At 34.9% G+C, this 21823-nt stretch overlaps 3 protein-coding genes across 9 annotated transcripts; 2 read left to right on the forward strand and 1 right to left on the reverse strand.

Moving 5' to 3' along the window:
• The first annotated feature begins 5823 nt into the window (after positions 1–5823).
• Positions 5824–8640, forward strand: LOC111405482 (heat shock cognate 70 kDa protein). The gene is made up of 2 exons (XM_023034382.1): positions 5824–6171; positions 6606–8640. The coding sequence occupies exons 1-2, from the start codon at positions 5958–5960 to the stop codon at positions 8342–8344; spliced, it is 1953 nt and encodes a 650-aa protein (XP_022890150.1). The 5' UTR covers positions 5824–5957; the 3' UTR covers positions 8345–8640.
• An 870-nt stretch (positions 8641–9510) lies between these two features.
• On the forward strand, positions 9511–11832 carry LOC111405483. Its single transcript, XM_023034383.1, has 2 exons — positions 9511–9846; positions 9929–11832. Exon 2 carries the CDS (start codon positions 10040–10042, stop codon positions 11588–11590), a length of 1551 nt encoding a protein of 516 aa, XP_022890151.1. The 5' UTR covers positions 9511–9846; positions 9929–10039; the 3' UTR covers positions 11591–11832.
• A 1774-nt stretch (positions 11833–13606) lies between these two features.
• LOC111405484 (succinate--CoA ligase [ADP-forming] subunit alpha-2, mitochondrial-like) lies at positions 13607–20870 on the reverse strand. 7 transcript variants are annotated; one of them, XM_023034384.1, is made up of 9 exons: positions 20482–20847; positions 19866–19913; positions 19501–19710; positions 18781–18951; positions 18406–18477; positions 18103–18226; positions 16756–16817; positions 15009–15090; positions 13607–14049 (listed from the first exon to the last, which is right to left on the reverse strand). In XM_023034384.1, exons 1-9 carry the CDS (start codon positions 20686–20688, stop codon positions 13904–13906), a joined length of 1122 nt encoding a protein of 373 aa, XP_022890152.1. In that variant the 5' UTR covers positions 20689–20847; the 3' UTR covers positions 13607–13903. The 7 variants fall into 7 exon arrangements, 6 of the variants coding, with proteins under 6 accessions (XP_022890152.1, XP_022890157.1, XP_022890156.1 ...); XM_023034389.1 differs by having other exon boundaries at positions 19866–19916; positions 20482–20569; XM_023034388.1 differs by having other exon boundaries at positions 19866–19948; positions 20482–20561.
• Positions 20871–21823: the final 953 nt, after the last annotated feature.

Here is a 21823-nt window from a genome sequence, read left to right on the forward strand (position 1 = left end):
AGTAGAAAGAAAGTTGCAAGTGATGATTTTGGCCGAGGCAAGTGTTTGACATTTTGTCCTTAAGATGAATTTACCCGGCAACGGTTCTAATGGGTTTCCGAAAATCATCTCCCAAGATACAACGACCACGTCGAGTCATAGGAGCACTCCAAATGACTTAGACCAGCGAACTCAAACGGAATTTCGCTCTACCATAACATGACTTGGATGCAAGATGAAATCACTTTCTACAAAGTGTTTTATGCAACATGATATGAATCAATGATATGGAATGAATTGGTATTGGATTGGATGTCAAATAAACGTCTAAAGGGTCCTTTATATAGACTATGAAGGGTTGTGGGTGAAGGGACACACCCAAAATTTAGCATTTTTAATGAAAAGTTGCAACACTTCATTTCGAAAAGTTGTAACACTTCATTTCAAACATGTATCTTTTTGAAAAGTTGCAACACTTCATTCTTCCAAATTTGGATCGCAATTTCTCATTCATCCGAAATTGGTTTCGAGATTCCAAATATACCACGACGATCTACTCGACAAGTAAAATAAGTTGGTCTATTTACTTTTGTAATTTGACCATCGAATCAAGTCCGAACATTCGATTAAAGTTGACACGAAGTCACACCTTTTCATTTTCTCAGTTTTAAACTTAACTTATTTTCGATTAATTTTTGAACCAATTCCAACAATTCTCCACACGAATGGAAATTCAAGTATGCAAATGTAATGCTATGATGTGATGCAAGTAGATAGAAAGCGGAAAGCCACTGCATCGGGGATAGTAGCTTCTGGCCTTGAACTTCCCGTAATGAAATACCATCGGACTTACTAGGCTAATTGGTGAACGTGATGTCTTGAATCATTCAGCCTTTAGTGTAAGCCAAGACAATGATACTCACACAATGTCTTCCCTAAACTGTTCATGGCTCTCATGACTTGGTTCATTTTGGCCTTGAACCCTTCTTGGTTCTGCGAGTGTTTAGAGAATTTAAGCCTTGAATAATTCTCATTGAAGCGGCCACACTTCATACTTACATAGGTGATCTCCTATTAAGAGTATTCTGCCCTACTCCACTTGACTTAATCAAGATATAGGAATCATTAAAAGATTATCTTAACCTCTTGCAACTCTATAGAAAGCACTTTAATATCATAAGAATGAGTTAGGAAATTATTTTCCTTAGTGTTTCGTGGAATCCTCATAACTTAGTTGTCCCTTTGAACCAAGACCTTGGGATCTCCAGTCAACAAGATAGGATTACCGTTACAAGGACTCTAACGTAGTAGGCTTTACCTCATTCCCTTCGATATGCAGTAGTATTCTTGATTTCTCGGCAAATCTCTTAAAGGTACCACTAGTTTACACCATTGAGATCAACTGCTTAATGGTATTATGTCTATGACTTATATGTCTAGACCTACCATTACATGTGACTTAGTATCTTATCAAATGTTGCTAGCTAATGATCGATTTATTTGATAATTGTAATTGTCGCCACCAAGAAATCTTCTCATGAAGCTATATGCCTCATTAGTTTTATCAATTTCCAAACACAGTTGGAGGATTTTTATCAAACACTACACTAGTCAATCACTTTTACTAGTGGATTTCAGAATCATGAGTGTTCAATATTATCATTGAATTATTACCATGCATTTGAATTATATGAATATTCTTCATATATTTCAATTGTTCTTGCATGTCCAAACAACCGCCACAATTGGCTTCTACCCATTTAATCCACTTTAAACTTAGTGTATATCATCCTTATAATTACTATAAGAGTTTTCTATCTTTTCACCTTCATAGATATCTTTCTAAGATTATAAGATAAAATATAACTGAGTTACCCCCCACAATTCCTCAATTAAGAATACATATGCAATCTAGAAACGTTGCATCCATAAGTTTTAAACTTTTCATTCAAGTTCATGATCATTTATGATAATCCTCCACATCTTTGGGTTATAATTGAACTTAGGGTTTGGAAACTCTTTCATAGTTCAATTTATTTATCTCTTAGATAATGTCCATATCGAGTGCTTAGTGAAAGTCTAGATACTTTCAAAGTAGTGGTCGTTGACTCACAATTTATTTCAATTAAAGTTGCATATAACGTACTTCAATCCAATTATTTCAATTTGATTATTCAAATTAAATCAAGGCAATCATATAGACCTGCAATGCTTTCAAAACATATACCAACTTAATTGGTTCATGATTGAAGTCAAATTCAACAATAAAGAGGGCTAAGCATTGCAACTTCTTCAAACATATACAACTTATCACATTTGTAATATTTCACATGATAGTTTCATTTTAACCATCGGTTGAAAAGTTGTGTTCTCAAAAGACACAATCCTATAAAAGGACACACTTCTTGGATCAATCTCTATGAAGAGACATACACATTGAAAAATAATTATATCAAAAGTCATGATTTTTCATATGAAATAACGCACATTTGCATTAAATTGATCCTAGAATATTTTATAATATTCTACATAATTTTTCCACCAATTCCAAGTAATCAAATTAGGACAAATTACATTTTATCATATCCTTATGCAAATATAATTTTGCACAAATCATCCCATTTAATTTTATTGAAGTCAGAAATTTGACTAAATCATCACATTCAAAATTTTCCAAATTTAAAGGAAGTTCAGCACCATTGTCAACTTCAGGCACAGTTTGTGCTCTACAAAGTATTTTCATGATTTAATATTTTTGCAACAATTTTCACTAGAACAATTCATATAATAGCATAATAGTTTCTCATGTATGCATCATTTAAGAGTTGCACAGAACCCTACCGAGCATAAAACATAAATCGATGTCGAGTTTATGCAATCAAATTTTATTATCCAATCCATTTAATACTTTGTTCATGCAAACAGAATAATGAAAAATATAATTGCACGAAAACAAAATTCATCTTAAGATTGTTGGGGAATACATCGATTCAAATGTGCATATTATATTCACAAAACGTAACTTACACGTTCATGAAATCGAAACAAGGTTTCGACTTACCGAAATGGAGTTTGAGAAACTAACCAATGATTATCGAATCTGACAATTTCAATTCTTGAATTAAAATATGTGATTCTTCATATCGAACCTTGCATAAACCATACAAATAAAATTAATCATTTTTTGAAATCAAATACGAAGAAATTAAAATAAAAAATAAGAAAAAAAAATTAGATGCAAGTAGTGCGATTAGTCAATGAAATGAATTTACCCCGCATTGGTGCTAACGGTTTTTCGAAAATTATCTCCCAAAATACAACGATCACATTAAACCATAGGAGCACTCCAAATGGCTTCAACTAACAAACTCGAACGGAATTCCCTCTCTATCATAACAATGATTTTGATGCAAAAGGTAATCACTTCTACAAAGTGTTTCATGTAACTTAACATGAAATGAATAATATTAAATTATGGAATGAATTGGAATATTACAAATACACATCCAAGGAGTCCTATATATAGAAGATGAAGGGTTGTGGGTGAAGGGACACACCCCAAATCCAGCATTTTTCATGAAAAATTGCAACACTTTATTTCGAAAAGTTGTAACACTTCATTTCAAATCTGTATCATTTCGAAAAGTTGCAACACTTCGTTCTTCCAAATTTGGACCGCAATTTCTCATTCATCCAGAATTGGTTTCGAGATTCCAAACATACTACGACGATTTACTTGACAAGTAGAATAAGTTGGTCTATTTACTTTTGTAATTTGACCATCGGATCAAATCCGAACATTCGACCGAAATTGACACAAAGTCACACCTTTTCATTTCCCAATTTTAAATTTAACCAATTTTCGGTTAATTTTTGAACCAATTCCAAAACATGTACACCATAGTTTATTCTCTAACTTATCGAATTTACACTTGACATAATTTCACATTTTATATATTTAATTCAATATCATAATTTTGTCACATCATCCATCTGTCAACAAGAATGTGAAAAATAATGTACAAATAACCTTATTGTTTTTTATACATTTCCATAGTTCCATGTACTTTGTATCTTTTCTCGGACGGCCATAAGATATTTGAAAATTTCTCTACCTATAAATGGCATATTACTTCCTAATGTGTGTCTATTTGGTGGAATACCTTTTCTAAGCTTTCATTTTCATGTAAAATTTCCTTAAATCATCTAAATTTTGCAAAAATACTCCTATGCCCTGTGTTTGGTAGGACTTAAAATAAGATTTTTTTTTCTTTTGTAAATTTTGATAAAAATTTTATGAAATATGTGATTGAAAAGTTGCGAGTCTCATAAAATATGAGGTTAAAATTAAATGTTGACTTTGACTTAAATTAAAATTCAAATTTTAATCCCTACCAAATGGAGTTTATATATGCATTAGCTTAGGTGTAAAACACGGGCAAAATCAATAAATAAACTCGAAAGAATATTTCAGTTCCTTAAAATCCAACACTCGTCATGTCGTTTGAATAGAACAACCCCACGGTCCCCACGATTCAACCAAGTGAACAAATTGATACTATTAGTGAATGATGTATGTGGGTTGTGAATAATAGAAATTATTTTGTGGTTTTGTCAATGGCGGAAATTAGACTTGTAATTTTATTGTTGTTTGAATATTGGATGATAGTGAATGTTGTTGTTTTTACTTTATATATTTGTATTGCTCTAACGTATTTTGATTTTTCATGTAGCGTTACATAAACAAGTGTTCTATTGTAAGATAAAGTCCAATTTTTAATTTTTTTATTTTTTGCTATGTTGATTTTGAATTTATAGGCGTATTGGAAAAGAAGAAGAACATGTCTATTGGTAAAAGTTTACGTGCAAATCAATCCTGAAAAATCAATGTACTTTGTAAATACAACCTTGAAATTAGTAAAATTTATGCAAAATAACCATAAATCACACCTTAACCCACAAAATCTAGATCTTAACACATCAAAATAAACAAACAATGGTCCAATAAAATAGCAAATAAAAAGACCTTATACCAACAAATAGCAAATTAAGACCCCAAATATAGATTTTTATCTGATAGAACATCATACAAATCAACCGAGTACAAAACTAATTCTAACAATCTAAACCAACAAAGTATAATAGATGCAGATACTTCTTCCTTGAACAAAATTGTAAAAAAATAAAAATAAAAATTGTTGAATTTGAATTTTCTTGTCGATTATTGGGGTCTTTACGTCACGATCGTATGTTTATGTCTCAAACAAACAGGGCCTAAAGTGAGAGATTGGATTTGAAGAGATTGAAATTTCCCTTCGAGGTATTATTGATTTTACCCATTTTTTATTGTTTTTAATGCCTAAACTAGTGGATATAGACGGCAAAGGGTATTTTGTAATGTTTGGAGCGATTTAGGAGAATTTTGTACTAAAATGAAAGGTTGACGGTATTTCACAAAACAAAAAGACGTTAAGGGGGTGTTATACCAATTACCCAATTATAATTGTCCTAAACAACAGTTAAAAGTTAAAACTGGAGCTAACTGAAATAATTTCAGACATAGAGGACCAAAAAGAAAATATCATAAACCTGAAATTGTACCGTAGTTATAAAATACTTCTACAGTACTCTAGAAAAATTCCTATTGGTGGTTCCAGTTTAAAGGAAAACAGGAAATTATAGAAATCTCTGGAAGAAACGAGAAGCCAAAATTCCCAGTTATTGGACCAAAAAAAAAAAGGTAAGAATACGAAAAAGAAAAGAAAGTCAGAAAAAAATCTAATCTAACGGTTGAAATCCACGCCGAGAACATTCTAGACCAGCTTTCATATTCTTTAAAAACCTCTCCTTTTCCTTTCTTCTCGACATTGAAACGATACAGTCACCTAAAATTGTGAAAAATTCTTTTGGAATTTTCTGACTCTTGTTCGACTTGTACTATTTCTGTTTAACAAATCAATTTCTGTCTTGAATTTGCAATGGCTGGTAAGGGGGAAGGACCGGCGATTGGTATCGACTTGGGAACTACGTATTCTTGCGTGGGTGTGTGGCAACATGATCGTGTTGAGATCATAGCAAATGATCAGGGTAACCGTACGACTCCGTCCTATGTGGCCTTCACTGACACCGAGCGTCTCATCGGCGATGCAGCCAAGAACCAGGTTGCCATGAACCCGGTTAACACAGTTTTTGGTTAGTATTCGTGTCTTCTCTTTTGATTTTCGAAACTTTTATGCATGTATTTGGTTGCAATCCTGTTTATTTGACTGGACCTGATCGATCAAATTATGATAAACACGCATGGAAACAGGCTGACAAATGACACTTTGAAGTCGTGTGATTTTGTTTGCTGTATTCTATGCACCTTTGAATTATGATGTTGCTTAGTTTGGGAAACAGTAGTTTCGAAGCGGTAGTTTTTGGTTTTGTGGTTTAATTGGTGAATTTGTGATAGATATTTTATGTTTGGAAACACAAAATAATAAATGTTGATTTTGCTTTTGAGTTATATGGTTTTACGTTCGTCCACTGCAGAAGTTGTAAATTTGTTTGTTAACTCATCGCATTTTACGTTCATTTTCTGGATTTTCTTTATTGATTTTAGAATATTCTGATTCTGAATATAGATGCAAAGCGTTTGATTGGGAGAAGGTACAGTGATCCATCGGTTCAGAGTGACATGAAGCTTTGGCCGTTCAAAGTTATTCCTGGGCCGGGCGACAAGCCGATGATTGTGGTGACCTACAAAGGTGAAGAGAAACAGTTTGCTGCAGAGGAAATCTCCTCCATGGTTCTCATCAAGATGAAGGAGATAGCAGAGGCTTATCTTGGAACGACGATCAAGAATGCCGTTGTTACTGTCCCTGCCTACTTCAACGACTCTCAGCGTCAGGCCACTAAGGATGCTGGAGTAATTGCAGGGCTTAATGTGATGCGTATTATCAATGAGCCAACTGCTGCTGCCATTGCGTATGGCCTTGACAAGAAGGCGGGAAGTTCAGGCGAGAAAAATGTGCTTATCTTTGATCTAGGTGGTGGTACGTTTGATGTCTCTCTTCTTACTATTGAAGAGGGTATATTTGAAGTGAAGGCCACTGCTGGTGATACTCACCTCGGAGGAGAAGATTTTGATAACCGAATGGTGAATCACTTTGTTCAGGAGTTCAAGAGGAAGAACAAGAAGGACATAAGTGGAAATCCTAGATCTCTTAGGAGATTGAGAACTGCTTGCGAGAGGGCGAAAAGAACACTCTCCTCAACTGCTCAGACTACAATTGAAATTGATTCTTTGTACGAGGGTATTGATTTCTACACCACCATAACTCGTGCAAGATTTGAGGAGCTGAACATGGATTTGTTTAGAAAGTGTATGGAGCCAGTTGAGAAGTGTTTAAGGGATGCTAAGATGGATAAGAGCAGTGTTGACGATGTTGTCCTTGTTGGCGGCTCGACTAGGATTCCTAAGGTACAACAGTTGTTGCAGGATTTCTTTAACGGCAAGGAGCTCTGCAAGAGCATTAATCCAGACGAGGCTGTTGCTTATGGTGCTGCTGTACAAGCTGCAATTTTGAGTGGTGAAGGCAATGAGAAGGTGCAAGACCTTCTGCTCTTGGATGTTACACCTCTATCTCTCGGTTTGGAGACTGCTGGAGGTGTCATGACTGTACTCATTCCTAGGAATACCACTATTCCTACCAAGAAGGAGCAAGTGTTCTCTACCTATTCGGATAATCAGCCCGGTGTGTTGATCCAAGTGTTCGAGGGTGAAAGAGCAAGAACCAAAGACAACAATTTGCTCGGGAAATTTGAGCTCAGTGGCATACCACCAGCGCCTAGGGGCGTTCCTCAAATTACTGTTTGCTTTGACATTGATGCAAATGGCATCTTGAATGTTTCAGCTGAGGACAAGACAACTGGCCAGAAGAACAAGATAACCATCACCAATGACAAGGGAAGACTTTCAAAGGAAGAGATCGAAAAGATGGTCCAGGAAGCTGAAAAATACAAATCTGAGGATGAGGAACATAAAAAGAAGGTCGAAGCTAAAAATGCTTTGGAAAACTATGCTTACAACATGAGGAACACCATCAAAGACGATAAGATTGCATCGAAGCTTTCTGCAGCTGACAAGAAGAAGATCGAGGATTCCATTGAGTCTGCTATTCAATGGCTGGAAGGTAACCAGCTTGCAGAGGCAGATGAATTTGAAGACAAAATGAAAGAGTTGGAAAGCATATGCAACCCAATAATTGCAAAGATGTATTCTGGAGGTGCTGGTCCGGACATGGCTGGGGGCATGGATGAAGATGGCCCTTCTGCCGGTGGCAGTTCTGGTCCAGGCCCTAAGATTGAGGAAGTGGATTAAGCATAGAATCTTTAGGCCAAAGGAGATGCTTGGGGTATTCTTGGAAGTGTGTGTCATTGTGTTTTTTCTTCCAACTCTGTTCTCTGTTTGGAATTCTGTTACTGTTTTTGAAGTAATCTTTTGTGTCCCCGGAAGCTTGTCTATTGTACTATACCTCGACCGGTATAATTTCGAAGTTATCTTCTGGCTAGTTAATGTGAAAAAATAATTAGTAGTATTGTTTCAAATGTAATTTCGAAGTTATCTTCTGGCTGGTTTATGCGAAAATAGTAATCTTTTGGCTAGTTTCAATGTAATTTTGCTGTCTCTCATGGAAAGCACACAAGTTGGAGGTCATTCGCAAAACGAATTATAAACGAGGGAAAATGAAACTCTTTTGCGGTTAGTCATTTAGACTCTGCTAGCATTACACATTTTTTCAAGTGCGTGACCCATTTAGTAGCTATATTTACTTGGCGAGTTAATCAACAAAGTCCCTCTATGTCAAACATGTGCAGAAGTTTATTTTCAAATACAAATTTATATAATAAAATATTTTGTGCTTAAATTTAATTTTTTTTTATTTTTAGTCACACATTATCAAAAAATTTACTACTTCAAATTTTATTTTCCTAAAAAATTCTTTTAATGGACATTAATAAATATGGACTAAAAATCAATCAGGGTGCGTTTGATTGCAACCGTGAAATTTACATTAAAAGAAAATAAATTTTAGGTAATTTAATTGTTTAGAATATATTTGCGTGAAATTTGTCAATTAAATGTATATGATTGATTTAATTTCTAATTTAAAAAAATTATACTAATTCATTTTTTATTGGTAAGTAAATGAAAGAGAAAAAGAGATAGTGAATTTTCTGATAAATAAAATTCTCCTCTTCTTAAAAGAAAATAAATTTTTTTATTTTTAAAAAAATATGATGACGTGATGAAAAGTAAAAAAATATTTTTCATGAAAAAAAAAACAATTAAACAGCAAAAAAGTTAGAATTTTAGTGAAAAAATATTGACAATCTAGCTCTTAATTAAATCTTTTTAATTCATCAAGGACGTTTTTAACGAGAATCCATTACATCTGTGGTAAAATAAATAAATAAAATAATGAAGAAATAAGCTTATAAATATCTAAGACAAATATCCGATAATACTTTCACTGACAAGTTGTGAAGATCCCAGGGTTTGCTTTTTGTTGTTGACAAGTCAATCAGTCGGTCACCAATGAGACGGCTGGCGTTATTTCCATATTATCGTTGGGTAACGTAACTGAGTCTGCTTTTCACAGCCGACGCTTGTTTTCCACCGTTTCTTTAAACAGATTCCTTCAACTTACCGTCTGTGTGTCATGTGGAGCGGTTATCCCATAGGTACCCTTTATTCTCTTTCTTCATCTCATTCGCTAATACTGCTGAATCTATGCATATCCGCTTGATGAGGAGAGGGGTTTTATCACAGTTCTCAGCTGGCACAGATTTCGTGAATATTTCAGTGCATCTTGAAGCTTGGTAACTGATTAGTGAATTCAATTTTTATATTTTTGGTTTTCACTCTCTGTTTATTTATTTATTCGGTTTGATTATGCTTCAGATCGGTTATTGATTTTGGTGGGATTGGATTTTGTTTATGATTTGTTCATGGGTTTGAGGGTTGGTCATGGTGTAGTGGGAATGTAATTTCTATCCAAGCAAAAACGAAAGGATGCCTACAAAAGAGCAAATGGGTGAAAATTTTCTTACAACCTTATCCATGGAAAGCAATCATTTGTCCACTCTCTTGTCTATGGACTCAAGTTCATTGACTCACGATGAAATAGAGAGAGAGTTGAATCTGGCGGTTAATCTTTTGCAGCCACCGCCTGATATCAATCTCCCGCTTTCAGCTGAGCCAAGCCCGTTGCCCCAGAATTCTTGGAATGATGCTTGTGAAATGCTAGAGGTCAGTCTTGGACCCCAGCATTATGAGGTTGAGATGAATACTAATAGTGTCCCCAAGGGTGGGAAGAAATGTGCAAATGCAAAGCGCCTTGATAGTGTTTGGGGTGCTTGGTTTTTCTTCAATTTCTATTTTAGACCTGTTTTGAATGAAAAGTCCAGGGGAAAACTTGCTCGTGAGTGTAATGGGGTTTGCAGTGGGTATGATAAGTCAGATTTGAAGCTGGATGTTTTCTTGGTTCAACATGATATGGAGAATATTTACATGTGGGTTTTTAAGGAGAGGCCAGAAAATGCATTGGGGAAGATGCAGTTGAGAAGCTATATGAATGGGCATTCACGCCAAGGGGAGAGACCATTTCCATTTAGTGTGGAAAAGGGTTTCGTTAGATCCCACAAAATGCAGAGAAAACAGTACAGGGGTCTTTCTAACCCCCAATGTGTCCATGGCATTGAAATTGTTCCATCTCCTAATCTTATGGGACTTGATGAGGATGAGCGCAAGAAATGGATGAAACTTACAGGCAGAGATGTGAACTTCTCAATCCCTGTTGAAGCCAGTGATTTTGGCTCATGGAGGAATCTTCTTAATACAGAATTTGACCTTGAAAGGCCTTTGCAGTTGAAAGATAATTTAAATCCCCACCTGAAAAAATTGCTCAATGGCTCTGGTTTAAATTTGTCAACTCATGCACCCAACCACGTAACTACTGAAAGAATGGACCCTCTGAGAGTGTGCAGTAAGAGTAAGAAAAGTTTCTCCCAGCGAGGAAATGATGATGATTGCTGTTTGCCTAATGATTCCCACTCCGACAAAGTTTTGGACATCCATGTGATTGAGCCTCCTTGGTTAAGTGAGTTTTCTGGAGTTATGAGGAGCGCATATGGGCCAGTAACTGCAGCAAAAACTATCTATGAGGATGATGAGGGATTTTTGATTGTTGTCAGCATGCCTTTCGCAGATCTTCAAAGGGTGAAAGTTACATGGAGGAACACCCTCGCGCATGGGATTGTTAAGATATCTTGTGTGAGCATTGGGTGCATGCCAATAATTAAGAGGCAAGACAGGACATTTAGGCTAACAGATCCAGCCCCTGAGCACTGCCCTCAAGGAGAGTTTATCAGAGAAATTTCTCTTCCAACACGTATTCCTGTAGACGCCAAATTAGAAGCATACGGTGACTCAACTGGGACTATGCTTGAGATTCTTGTGCCCAAACATCGTGTTGGACCAGAAGAGCATGAAGTTCGTGTGTGCCTTCGCCCATCTCCTTGGAGTGAACGGACGTATGTTGATTTAACTGAAGCATTGGTTTAAAAAGGAAAGGATAGTCAAAACTTGCTCTCATCTTCTGCTGGCATCATTCTATTGACAATTTACAAAGTTTCTTTTTATTAAATATATTTCAGGTCATCCTTTTTCCATGCATTTAATGTTTAGGAACTGGAATTTTATGCTTATCATTTTCTTTCTATTAATCAGTACTGAATTGTTATGGCCTTGCAATAAATGGGAAGCATCAGCAAAACTTATTTATATATTGCTTGGTTTAGTTTTTACATGAATTTTCAATGCCAACCTTAGTCTTCATAGATATACGTATACTTTTTGTTCCAATCTTGCTCAAGTGATGACTTTCCATTCCATATCATATGCTCATTGACAATGTAATTAAATATTTTGAAAGTGGTGAAGAAAATGGAGGGAAACAAGCTGAAGGGAAGTGTCCTAGGCTTGGGATGCATTGCGTCTACTTAATGCCCAAAATCATTTATTTCCATTGCTTATGTTTCGTAATTGATTTCTAACAATTGTATCATCTGGCTCAGGAAAAAAAAGGAGAAAAACAGAAACTTGCTCTCCCCATTTTACCTTTTTTTCTAAACAAAAACTATTATTATTATTATTATTATTATTATTATTATTATTATTATTATTATTATTATTATTATTATTATTTATTATTATTATTATTATTATTATTATTTTCCTTCTTTATATCCCAAGTTTAATGGTCCCATGACATGTTATATGCCTTGTATTTTTATTTATTTATTTATTTATTTTTCAATCAGTATATTGTATGCAGTTATTTAGCAAAGATCGACCCGAATTGTTAACTATGTTTCTTTTTCCTTCATCGTGATGTTTATGATGCAGTTGACTGTAAATATCTAAAGGTTCTTATTTGTTTAATTTTGTCAATATTTTGAATCACGCATGTAACTAAGGGGTTTAGTATTTGGTAGTGTTTGAACTATAATATTTCCTTGTCCTCTTACTAGGCACCAATGTTGACTTTGGGCAACAAAATTCTTAATGCTACTAGAAAATTATGATGGAGAGATGCTTTCAATTTTGCAAACCATATCTAGCCTCCACAACCTTGTTTGAGTACGCTGACTGATTTGTGTAGTTTGCAGAGTATTCAGTCTCTTCCATGTATGATATTTGGTGGTTGCCCATAAATTTCCTTTGATTCTCTAAATCCACTTGCACCCAACTTTATTCTCAAGTTTAATGGTCCCATGACATGTTATATGCCTTGTATTTTTATTTATTTATTTATTTATTTTTCAATCAGTATATTGTATGCAGTTATTTAGCAAAGATCGACCCGAATTGTTAACTATGTTTCTTTTTCCTTCATCGTGATGTTTATGATGCAGTTGACTGTAAATATCTAAAGGTTCTTATTTGTTTAATTTTGTCAATATTTTGAATCACGCATGTAACTAAGGGGTTTAGTATTTGGTAGTGTTTGAACTATAATATTTCCTTGTCCTCTTACTAGGCACCAATGTTGACTTTGGGCAACAAAATTCTTAATGCTACTAGAAAATTATGATGGAGAGATGCTTTCAATTTTGCAAACCATATCTAGCCTCCACAACCTTGTTTGAGTACGCTGACTGATTTGTGTAGTTTGCAGAGTATTCAGTCTCTTCCATGTATGATATTTGGTGGTTGCCCATAAATTTCCTTTGATTCTCTAAATCCACTTGCACCCAACTTTATTCTGTCTTGCTGGTTGTTCAACGAGACCATCTGACCATGTTTGTTTCTATATAGAGAATTATATACATATTCTGCAGCAGTTTTCCTGTAGAGGTACTCAAATTGGATCCGATAAGGGGCTTTGGTTTTTTCATAAAAGTGCAGCCGTAGTGTTCAGAATATATATATATATGTTTTTTTTTATTTGGAATAAAAAAGTATAAAACGAAAAGGGAAAAACCACAATCTACAAACCACTTGTTTAGTGCACGCACAATGTCCTTTGCTTATCACCCTGTGAAAAAATGAAAATAAAAATGAATTTTAGGCATACACTTCTGTTCAAGTAAATGTAATTATCCAAATTTGTTGGATTTAATGAAAATCAAGTGTAGTACAATTGCAATGATTTTCTCTTCTCAACTTATGAACTTTGAGCTAAGAGAGGCCAAATGGCTGCTAAGTGCTAACATCAAACAACTGCTCCTCATAATTCAAAAATTTCATGATTGAATATATCATCTCATGAAAGAAAATATCTGTGGGGCTTGGAATATAATGCATTGCAGCAAAAACCCACTATAGTGGCCCCAAAGAAGGAAAACGAATGAAAGTGAAACATCAAAAATGAATTCAGCTCAATCGGGCAAGACCCCTCTGTTTGAAGACATCAAGCATTGCAGTTCCAATCTTTGCAGGCGACTCGACCACTGTTACCCCAGCTTCTCTGAGGGTCTTTATTTTATCTTGTGCTGTACCCTTCCCTCCGGATACAATTGCTGAAAATTCAACCAGTAGATAACAAAACGCACTTTTAGTTGGTAAATATTGAAGAAATACATTTTCATAAACGGAATGCTGATAGTTTCAGGTAAATATTGTAGAGATGTTAATAGATAAATATAGCAATATTTAAACCACAAAATTTTCATGCAAAACAGAATAAGCTTCCTTTCTTTCATGTTAATGGTGAATTCATGACATTGGAACTGTGCTTCAAGACGCTTAATGACAGGTGCTCAATCTTTCAAAAAACATAACAAATTATATGTAAAACTCGGATTCCAATGTAGTTCCATGTACTATCTGAAAAACAAAAATAAAATTGCAAGAAGAGCAAGTTATCTTCTCCCCTCATTTTTAATTATAGGCTAGAATATCCGAGGAGTTTCACTTCGGAGAACTTATTGTGTCAATATAGATCAATCCACTAAAAACCATCATTCTGACTTTGAATTGTCCAGGAGTAACTATAATGTTGTTTATCGAGTTGATTGATCAAGAAACAAAGAGACCACATGTATAAACAATCAATCCCACTAACTTTCAAAGAAAATACTCACACTTTACAATTAGACGGCATTTGAAGTTGACGTAATCAATCAAAAATCGATACAAAGTGAAAGGTAGCTAGGCTCCACACGATTATATAACAAAAATCAAGCACTTCCTCCTAGTGCTTTCAGTTGAAATGAAAATATGTAAGACAAAATAGACTGCGAGCAAAGGGAAAAAAAATATTGATAAGGTGCTGAAAGATGGAATTTTTTGCACGACGACCTTCTATAAAATAAATATTACCAGAATTATCAATTAACTTACCCAAGACATGTCTAAAGAGGAAAGAAAGGCAATTAGTCATTTTTTATTGGTAATTATTGGTTCATGGGAAATGGGATGAAACAAGATAATAGAAGTACAAGCATGAAATTCAATATATTTGATCGCAATGTAGTACCTCCTGCATGACCCATCCGTCGACCTGGTGGAGCTGTAAGTCCAGCAATGAAAGCTACAATGGGCTTTTCGGTACCACTTTCCTGTTTCAGTTTTAAAAATTAGAGAAGGTAAAACACAAGTTCCAACATGTGAAAGCTGCAAGATATCGATATTTAATGATAATTAGATGTTCAGAAACTCTAAAAATCCAAAAAGTGGAGAAGCTAAGCAGAAAGATATTCAAAGAATTCTACATGAAATATCTGCCAAAGGTACTGAATAGTCATTAATTAATAATAATTAATGAACTCAACAATGTATTATTACAACTATTGGATTCACCTACTGACATATCCTCTACTACGAATCGAGAATTTCACTTATCATCTTTTAATAAGGCACGGAATAATAGAGATAAATTCACGGAGAGACTGTATGTGGGTATGCCTGAGTACACATAAACAGATTGTTTCATTGAAATTGCTGACCAATGATGTGAAGTCTATCTAATAACCATGACTGGTCATTCCAAGAAGAGTTGATAACACCTTCAGAACAGATGTACATCTTCACAGCAATATGAGAGAAAAGGGTGAGTACAAGCTTCCTAATTTAGCTCTCAAGCTTCCTAATTTGGTCTAAACTCTAGATAATGCAGAAGAATCAAATCACTTTATCATAGGCCTCCGAGGCATATGTCAAGCAGTAATTTTATATGAATGGCAGGAGTAGTGGTATATTGCATTCTCAAAGAAATGATACGCTTTTGTTGCCAAAATCCTACTTATCTATCAATAATATTACTTTTCCAAGTCTCCAGACAGCTAGATCCACCTCTGATCTTCTTCAAACTAAGAGGTCAAAAGGTAAGGAAAATGATTACAAGCTTAGTCTAAATAGTTACCGCCATAATATTTTCTGTCTCCCTTTCTGTTATCAGGAAAAAAAAATGGATAGAATATAACTAAAACCATCACCAGGATCTGAAAGAGAAAAGTGAATCTAAAAATGAATGTTGCCCTCAATTCTCTAACTGAGAAAATTATTGAAAAGCAGAAGATAATGATTTAGTCTCAAGTATGAAATTACAAATTGATAATCACAAAGATGAAGCCTTATACAACACTTGGAACCAACAAGTTTTACTATAAACACAGCCATCGTACAGAATACATACGCTTTTCTACATTTGTAGTCATCTAGATGTTTGCAAATTAATTATTATATGCATATAAAAATATAGTACGAGTTATATTCCTAATATGTATGTATGCTATGTGCGTGTCCTGATGCCTGCATGTACATATATGTATGTTAACTTTGGATCATAATTTTATTATTATTTTTCTTTTTTATAACCGTGGGTGTCCGAGCCAGCTTACATACACCTCGACTAATCCCATGAGGTCTTAAAATTTACAGTCGAGTACTCACCTCAATGGCCCTAAAGGGACTTAAACTCGTGACTATTGAGGAGCAAACTCAAGTCCTGACCACTGAGTTACCCCTCAGGGTTATAATTTCATTCTTAACGCAACACAAAATGTGAATGGTAAATCCACTTTGTACGAGTATTTAGTATAGACATTAGATTACTATAGACTCCGAAGTCAAAACCTAGAACCAACATTTATCCCATAAAAGGGAAAGGAAAATAGCCATGCAAGAACTTAGAGTAGTTTGCTCAATCAGGTACATTTTCTGAGAATAATGCTCTTTAGGTTATTCTTGTATCATGCGACTTGTTGAAAGAGTTTTGTCCTCACCTTTATAAGGGATGCAGCATCTTCTTCTGCTGTACCACCTATCTCACCAATAAGAACAATACCTGAGATACAAAAGGCAAATTGGAAGTGTCACTCGAAAGGAATGGGACAATTGCAACACACTATAGACAACGCTAACCAAAAGCCTCTGATAAACTATTCATCAATAAGTAAAAGGCACAGCGTCATTTGGAGCAAGCGGGCTCTACTTGAGAAAGTTTATTGGTCACGAAAATTTGATCAGCCTACCTCAGAATGGGAGCCAAAAGTGAGTATTCAAGAAGCAAAAGACTTGTCAATACTCACAGTTGATCAGTTTTTTGAAACTTAATAGTTTACAGAGAACAGACTGAATGAGTTATCCATAATGACGGGACAAGCAAAATATTTAGAAGCTTAGTGGCTTGGCGTGGAAGATGAAGAAAACAGATGTAGAAAAAAAAAAAAAATCAAAGGAACAAGCAACAAGAAAAGAAATGCCCTCATAAAGAACTAATGTAGAAAAGAGAAGCTAAAAAGCCAAAAAGCGTCAAAGCCTTAAGGGCTATCTTGTGCATTTCATGAACGGCCCTATGCCACAATATTGCAAATATTTTCATTATTTCATCCAATATTTTTCAATCTAGAATGCAAATGTCTATGGAGAACTTATATATGACCATGCTTTTAACCACTCAGGGTCTATTTGATTGCAAGAATGAAATTTGGGTGGAAAGAAAATGAATTTCTTGGAATTGAATTGCCTAGAACTTGTTTTACAAGAAATTGTCAATTAAAATTTTCCACCTGGAAAATATTGAAATTTTGGATCTTTTGATATTCATTTGACTTTGTTTTCCATTAAAATTGTGATAAATTTTGTTACAATTGGAGATAAAATTTGTTTCAATTGAAAAAAAAAAAAAAAAAGAAAAAGAAAATCATCTATTTTTTTATATTCGTTTGACTTTGTTTTACATGAAAATTGTCAATTAAAAAGAAATATTTTTTTACAATAATTAAAAAGGACCTGGAGAACCAAAAACCACCAAACCCATGGGAAAACCAATTTCTCAAAAAGGTGGAAAAAGGGGTCACGTGACCAATTGCCAATAAAACCAATGGCCAAGAAAATTTGGCCAATCAAACATGCAAAAAGGTGGAAAATAGAATTCAATTTCCTACTTCCATGGAAAATTTATGCAATCAAACAAGACCTTAGATGAATTGATGGCACTTCACAAGCACAAGGGAATACGACAATATTTAATCAATTCAAACAGAATGCTTTTTCAACACAAAAAAAGTCACTCTAGCAAATATCTTATGTAACTATTGTGACAGAATTTAATTTGGCAGACTTTTTACCTTCAGTCTGAGGATCGGCAAGGAACTTTTCTATGCAATCAACAAAATTTGTTCCATTGAAAGGGTCCCCACCAATTCCGACACATGTTGACTGTCCAAGACCGACAACAGTAGTTTGAAAAACCTAGCAAATATATACTATACAAAGTCATTGACACAGTTTCAAGAAGGGTATTGTGCAAAAACAAAACGAACCTCATCACAAAACTTTTAAGTGCATATACAAAAATAGAGCAAAATATACTACCGCCAAACGAGCATAAAGTTCTACTGTCCTAGTGGTTATAAACAAGTTTTACTTACTTTTAAGGCCAGACAAACAAGCTCCCTACTAGAGCTTAAGGGTTTCCAGCCAATTTTTAAGACCCTTCCAACCTTTACATAAGAAAAGATACAAAATCTTAATAATTATTGGGGTGATTGATATATTTACAAGACTCAGCAGGCAGAGGGACAAATTGACAAGATATAATCTTTTCGACTTGTGGAATTTTTAAGTGTTGAAAAAGTCCACTGAATTCAACAGTATAAAGGCACCATATAGATACAGATATACAAGTCGTAGGAAGTCAATTTTGTTCACAGCCAATCATAGCTTGAAGAAGCTTTAATCATAAAATAAAATATAGGCCTCCAAAATTTCAGACAAAATAAAATCCCAATGAAAAATGATCTCACCGCTTCATAAGTCAGTGTGCCAGATCGTGAGACAATTCCAATACGTCCCGGTTTGTGAATGTATCCAGGCATAATTCCAATCTTACACTCCCCAGGCTTGATAATCCCAGGACAATTTGGACCTATGAGACGAGTTTTTGACTGCTTGTTAAGAGCAGCCTTCACACGAACCTGCATTTTAAAAAATAGAACACCGTGAGAGCAAGAAGGATATAAACACATGAGCCACATCCCTGAATTATTAATGATACCCATATCAACATAAACTTTGGCAAAAGCCAAAAGGAAGATATAAGCCCATGTGATATCCACATGCCTCATTTATTAGTGATTTGGATGAGTTACAGCTAAATTATGTATTAATTATGTTTGTTAGGTTGAACTCAATGCTTCTTATTGCACATATACAAGTAAAATTTAAGTCAAGTCACAAACCAGCACAATACAATAGGAGTAGAAAACAAATCCAGTTGCCAAGACCTTAAGGGCACATTTGAAGATTGTAACAGATAAGAAAGCAAGTAAAAGTATTAGAGCACTTATACAGAATGTGGATTAACATATTATCTATGAAACATTTTTTTTTTTTTAATTTGCTGTATCATTGAAATATCCGTGGTAACCAAATCTCGATATTGTGGTTAGCTCCAGATCATCCATTCTATTTCTCTTTGTTGAAGAGTGAAATGGAAGGAGATTAACTAAAACAATGTTTGTTACCATGTCATGCTGAGGGATTCCCTCAGTGATGCAAACAGCCAAATCTAGCTCAGCCGCCATTGCCTCCATAATAGCTTTAGCCGCAAAAGGGGGAGGAACATAAATTGCTGTTGCATTAGCCTTTGTTTCAGCTTTTGCCTCTGCTACAGAGTTGAAAACAGGAAGTCCCAAGTGTTCTGTTCCACCCTTTCCAGGGGTAACCCCTCCAACCTACATTAGCAGACACAAATTTCGAGAGGGGAGAGAATGGGGAAGAAACCCATTTGGTTTAAGGAAAAAAAAACGCATTAGCATAAAAAATCTTCATTTTCCTTGGGGGAGAGAAGAAAGGCTCCACATTTATAGAATTCTTCCCTTACACTTACTGAATTCCATCTCATTGGTCGTGCTTTCTCTGCTTTTAGGCCCATTTTCTACTGCATGTTTAATCTCATGAGAGTTTTAATAGCTGAAAAGATGTTCAAATGTCTCAAGATAAGTAATACTCATGTAAGGGAGAATTTTAATTAACGAGAAAGTATGGGATGAAATTTGGGTCTGGCATCCATGTTTCTCAAAAAATAAGTTCATTTTTTTAATACACACATTGATGCACACGGACACCGGAAGCAGTGCTTCAGTACTTCTACCTTATTATAGGCTTTAAAAAACCGTCTAAGTTATATATGAGGCGAGTGACCCCACTCTCATGCATCCTATCCTATGTGGGCAAATATAGTATAATGCGTAAAGTGACAATTTTTCCACTGGTACAAGCACTGCATCGCATTTTACCACAGACTATTTTCACTACCTACAGAGTCAAAATTTGTACCTTGGTAAGAAATTACGAATTTCTCGGCGAATTCGAATTCACAGACAACATCAGAACCCAAAATCATTAACAAAACACACATAAAAACGAGTTACAAACTCGCATCACTAGCAAAAAAAGGGAAATAGTTATGGACGAACAATGTGAGGAGAAGTGACATGAAATACCATTTTGGTGCCGTATTCGATTGCCTGTTCTGTGTGGAAAGTGCCATTCTTGCCGGTGATGCCTTGGCAGATGACCCTGGTGTTTTTGTCCACGAATACAGCAGGCGGAGGTGGAGGCGATCCAAAATTACCGTACTGCTGTAGCTGCTTCGGGTAAAACAGCCGCGATGATACGATGCACATCAGTCTCATCGATCTCCGAGCCATCGATTCTTGCCTCTTCCGTTTACAGTCTGTCCAGAGTCCGATAAATCTATAATATTTGGGCTGAAGGACAACAACCGGTAAAGGGTGACTCGGGGAGAAGGGCGGATACGAGCGGGGGAATTTCCAGCGTCTCTTTCCTAAATTCCTCAGGGGTCCCCAACCTTTCGTGTGTATGGCAAACATTACCCCTACCTTCCAGTTATAGCACCCATCTCCCTAACCATTCAACACGGTGATATAGTATCCCACATGATGAAAGTCTATTTTTACATCCAATATTGCACGGGATGCATAATGAAAGGATAAAATTTTGCAATACATTGGATTAAACAAATTAGTTATTATATATACATTGAGCGATTAACGCTTACTCATTAAAGAAACGATGGTATATTTAAAAACGATTATTGATTTTCAACTAATTTTACTTATCAAATATGTTGATCATTATTCTTAAGTTGATATTGAATATCGTTTAGATCATTCTTACACTATTTTAGTAACTCAAAGTGGAAAATTCGTAGACATTTTTTTACCTTCAATCAATTAACTAATTTTGATTTACAAATAAATATATTAGCAGTTACTTCTGATCATAGTCAAATTAAATTATAGTTAATTATCTATAATAATAATAATAATAATATAGGGAAAATTGCAGTCGAGATACCAAATCTTTCGTTTATTAGCAGACTTTACCCAAACCATTAGTTTGTGCCATTGGAGGTACCAAACCTTTCAAAAATTCGCACCCGAAGTCAAAATGGATGGAAATCGTCCGTTTGACCGTTAGTTGACCAATAAAATTAAACATTGACCAATTTTTGACTAATTGAAAAGGATAAAAAGTAAAAGTTATTTAACCCTATAATAAAACAATTAAAATAAATAACTAAAACAAAAAAACAAAAAAATACTATTCATCTCCTTCTTCACCCACTCCACTCACCCACCCTACCCCCACCCCATCCAAACCATATTGTAAAGTGTAAAATGTAAAATATTATCTTCCTCCTTCTAATACACGAGTGAGTGCTTGTGAGTGAGAGAAAATAGAGATCAAAAGGATGGCAGAATTTGCTCCATTCCATTTCTAATCCAACCCACCCTCTGCACATCATTTCTACCTATACCA

Source organism: Olea europaea, chromosome 12 (assembly GCF_002742605.1).
Source record: "Olea europaea var. sylvestris chromosome 12, O_europaea_v1, whole genome shotgun sequence".
In the NCBI taxonomy this organism is placed as follows: domain Eukaryota; kingdom Viridiplantae; phylum Streptophyta; class Magnoliopsida; order Lamiales; family Oleaceae; genus Olea; species Olea europaea.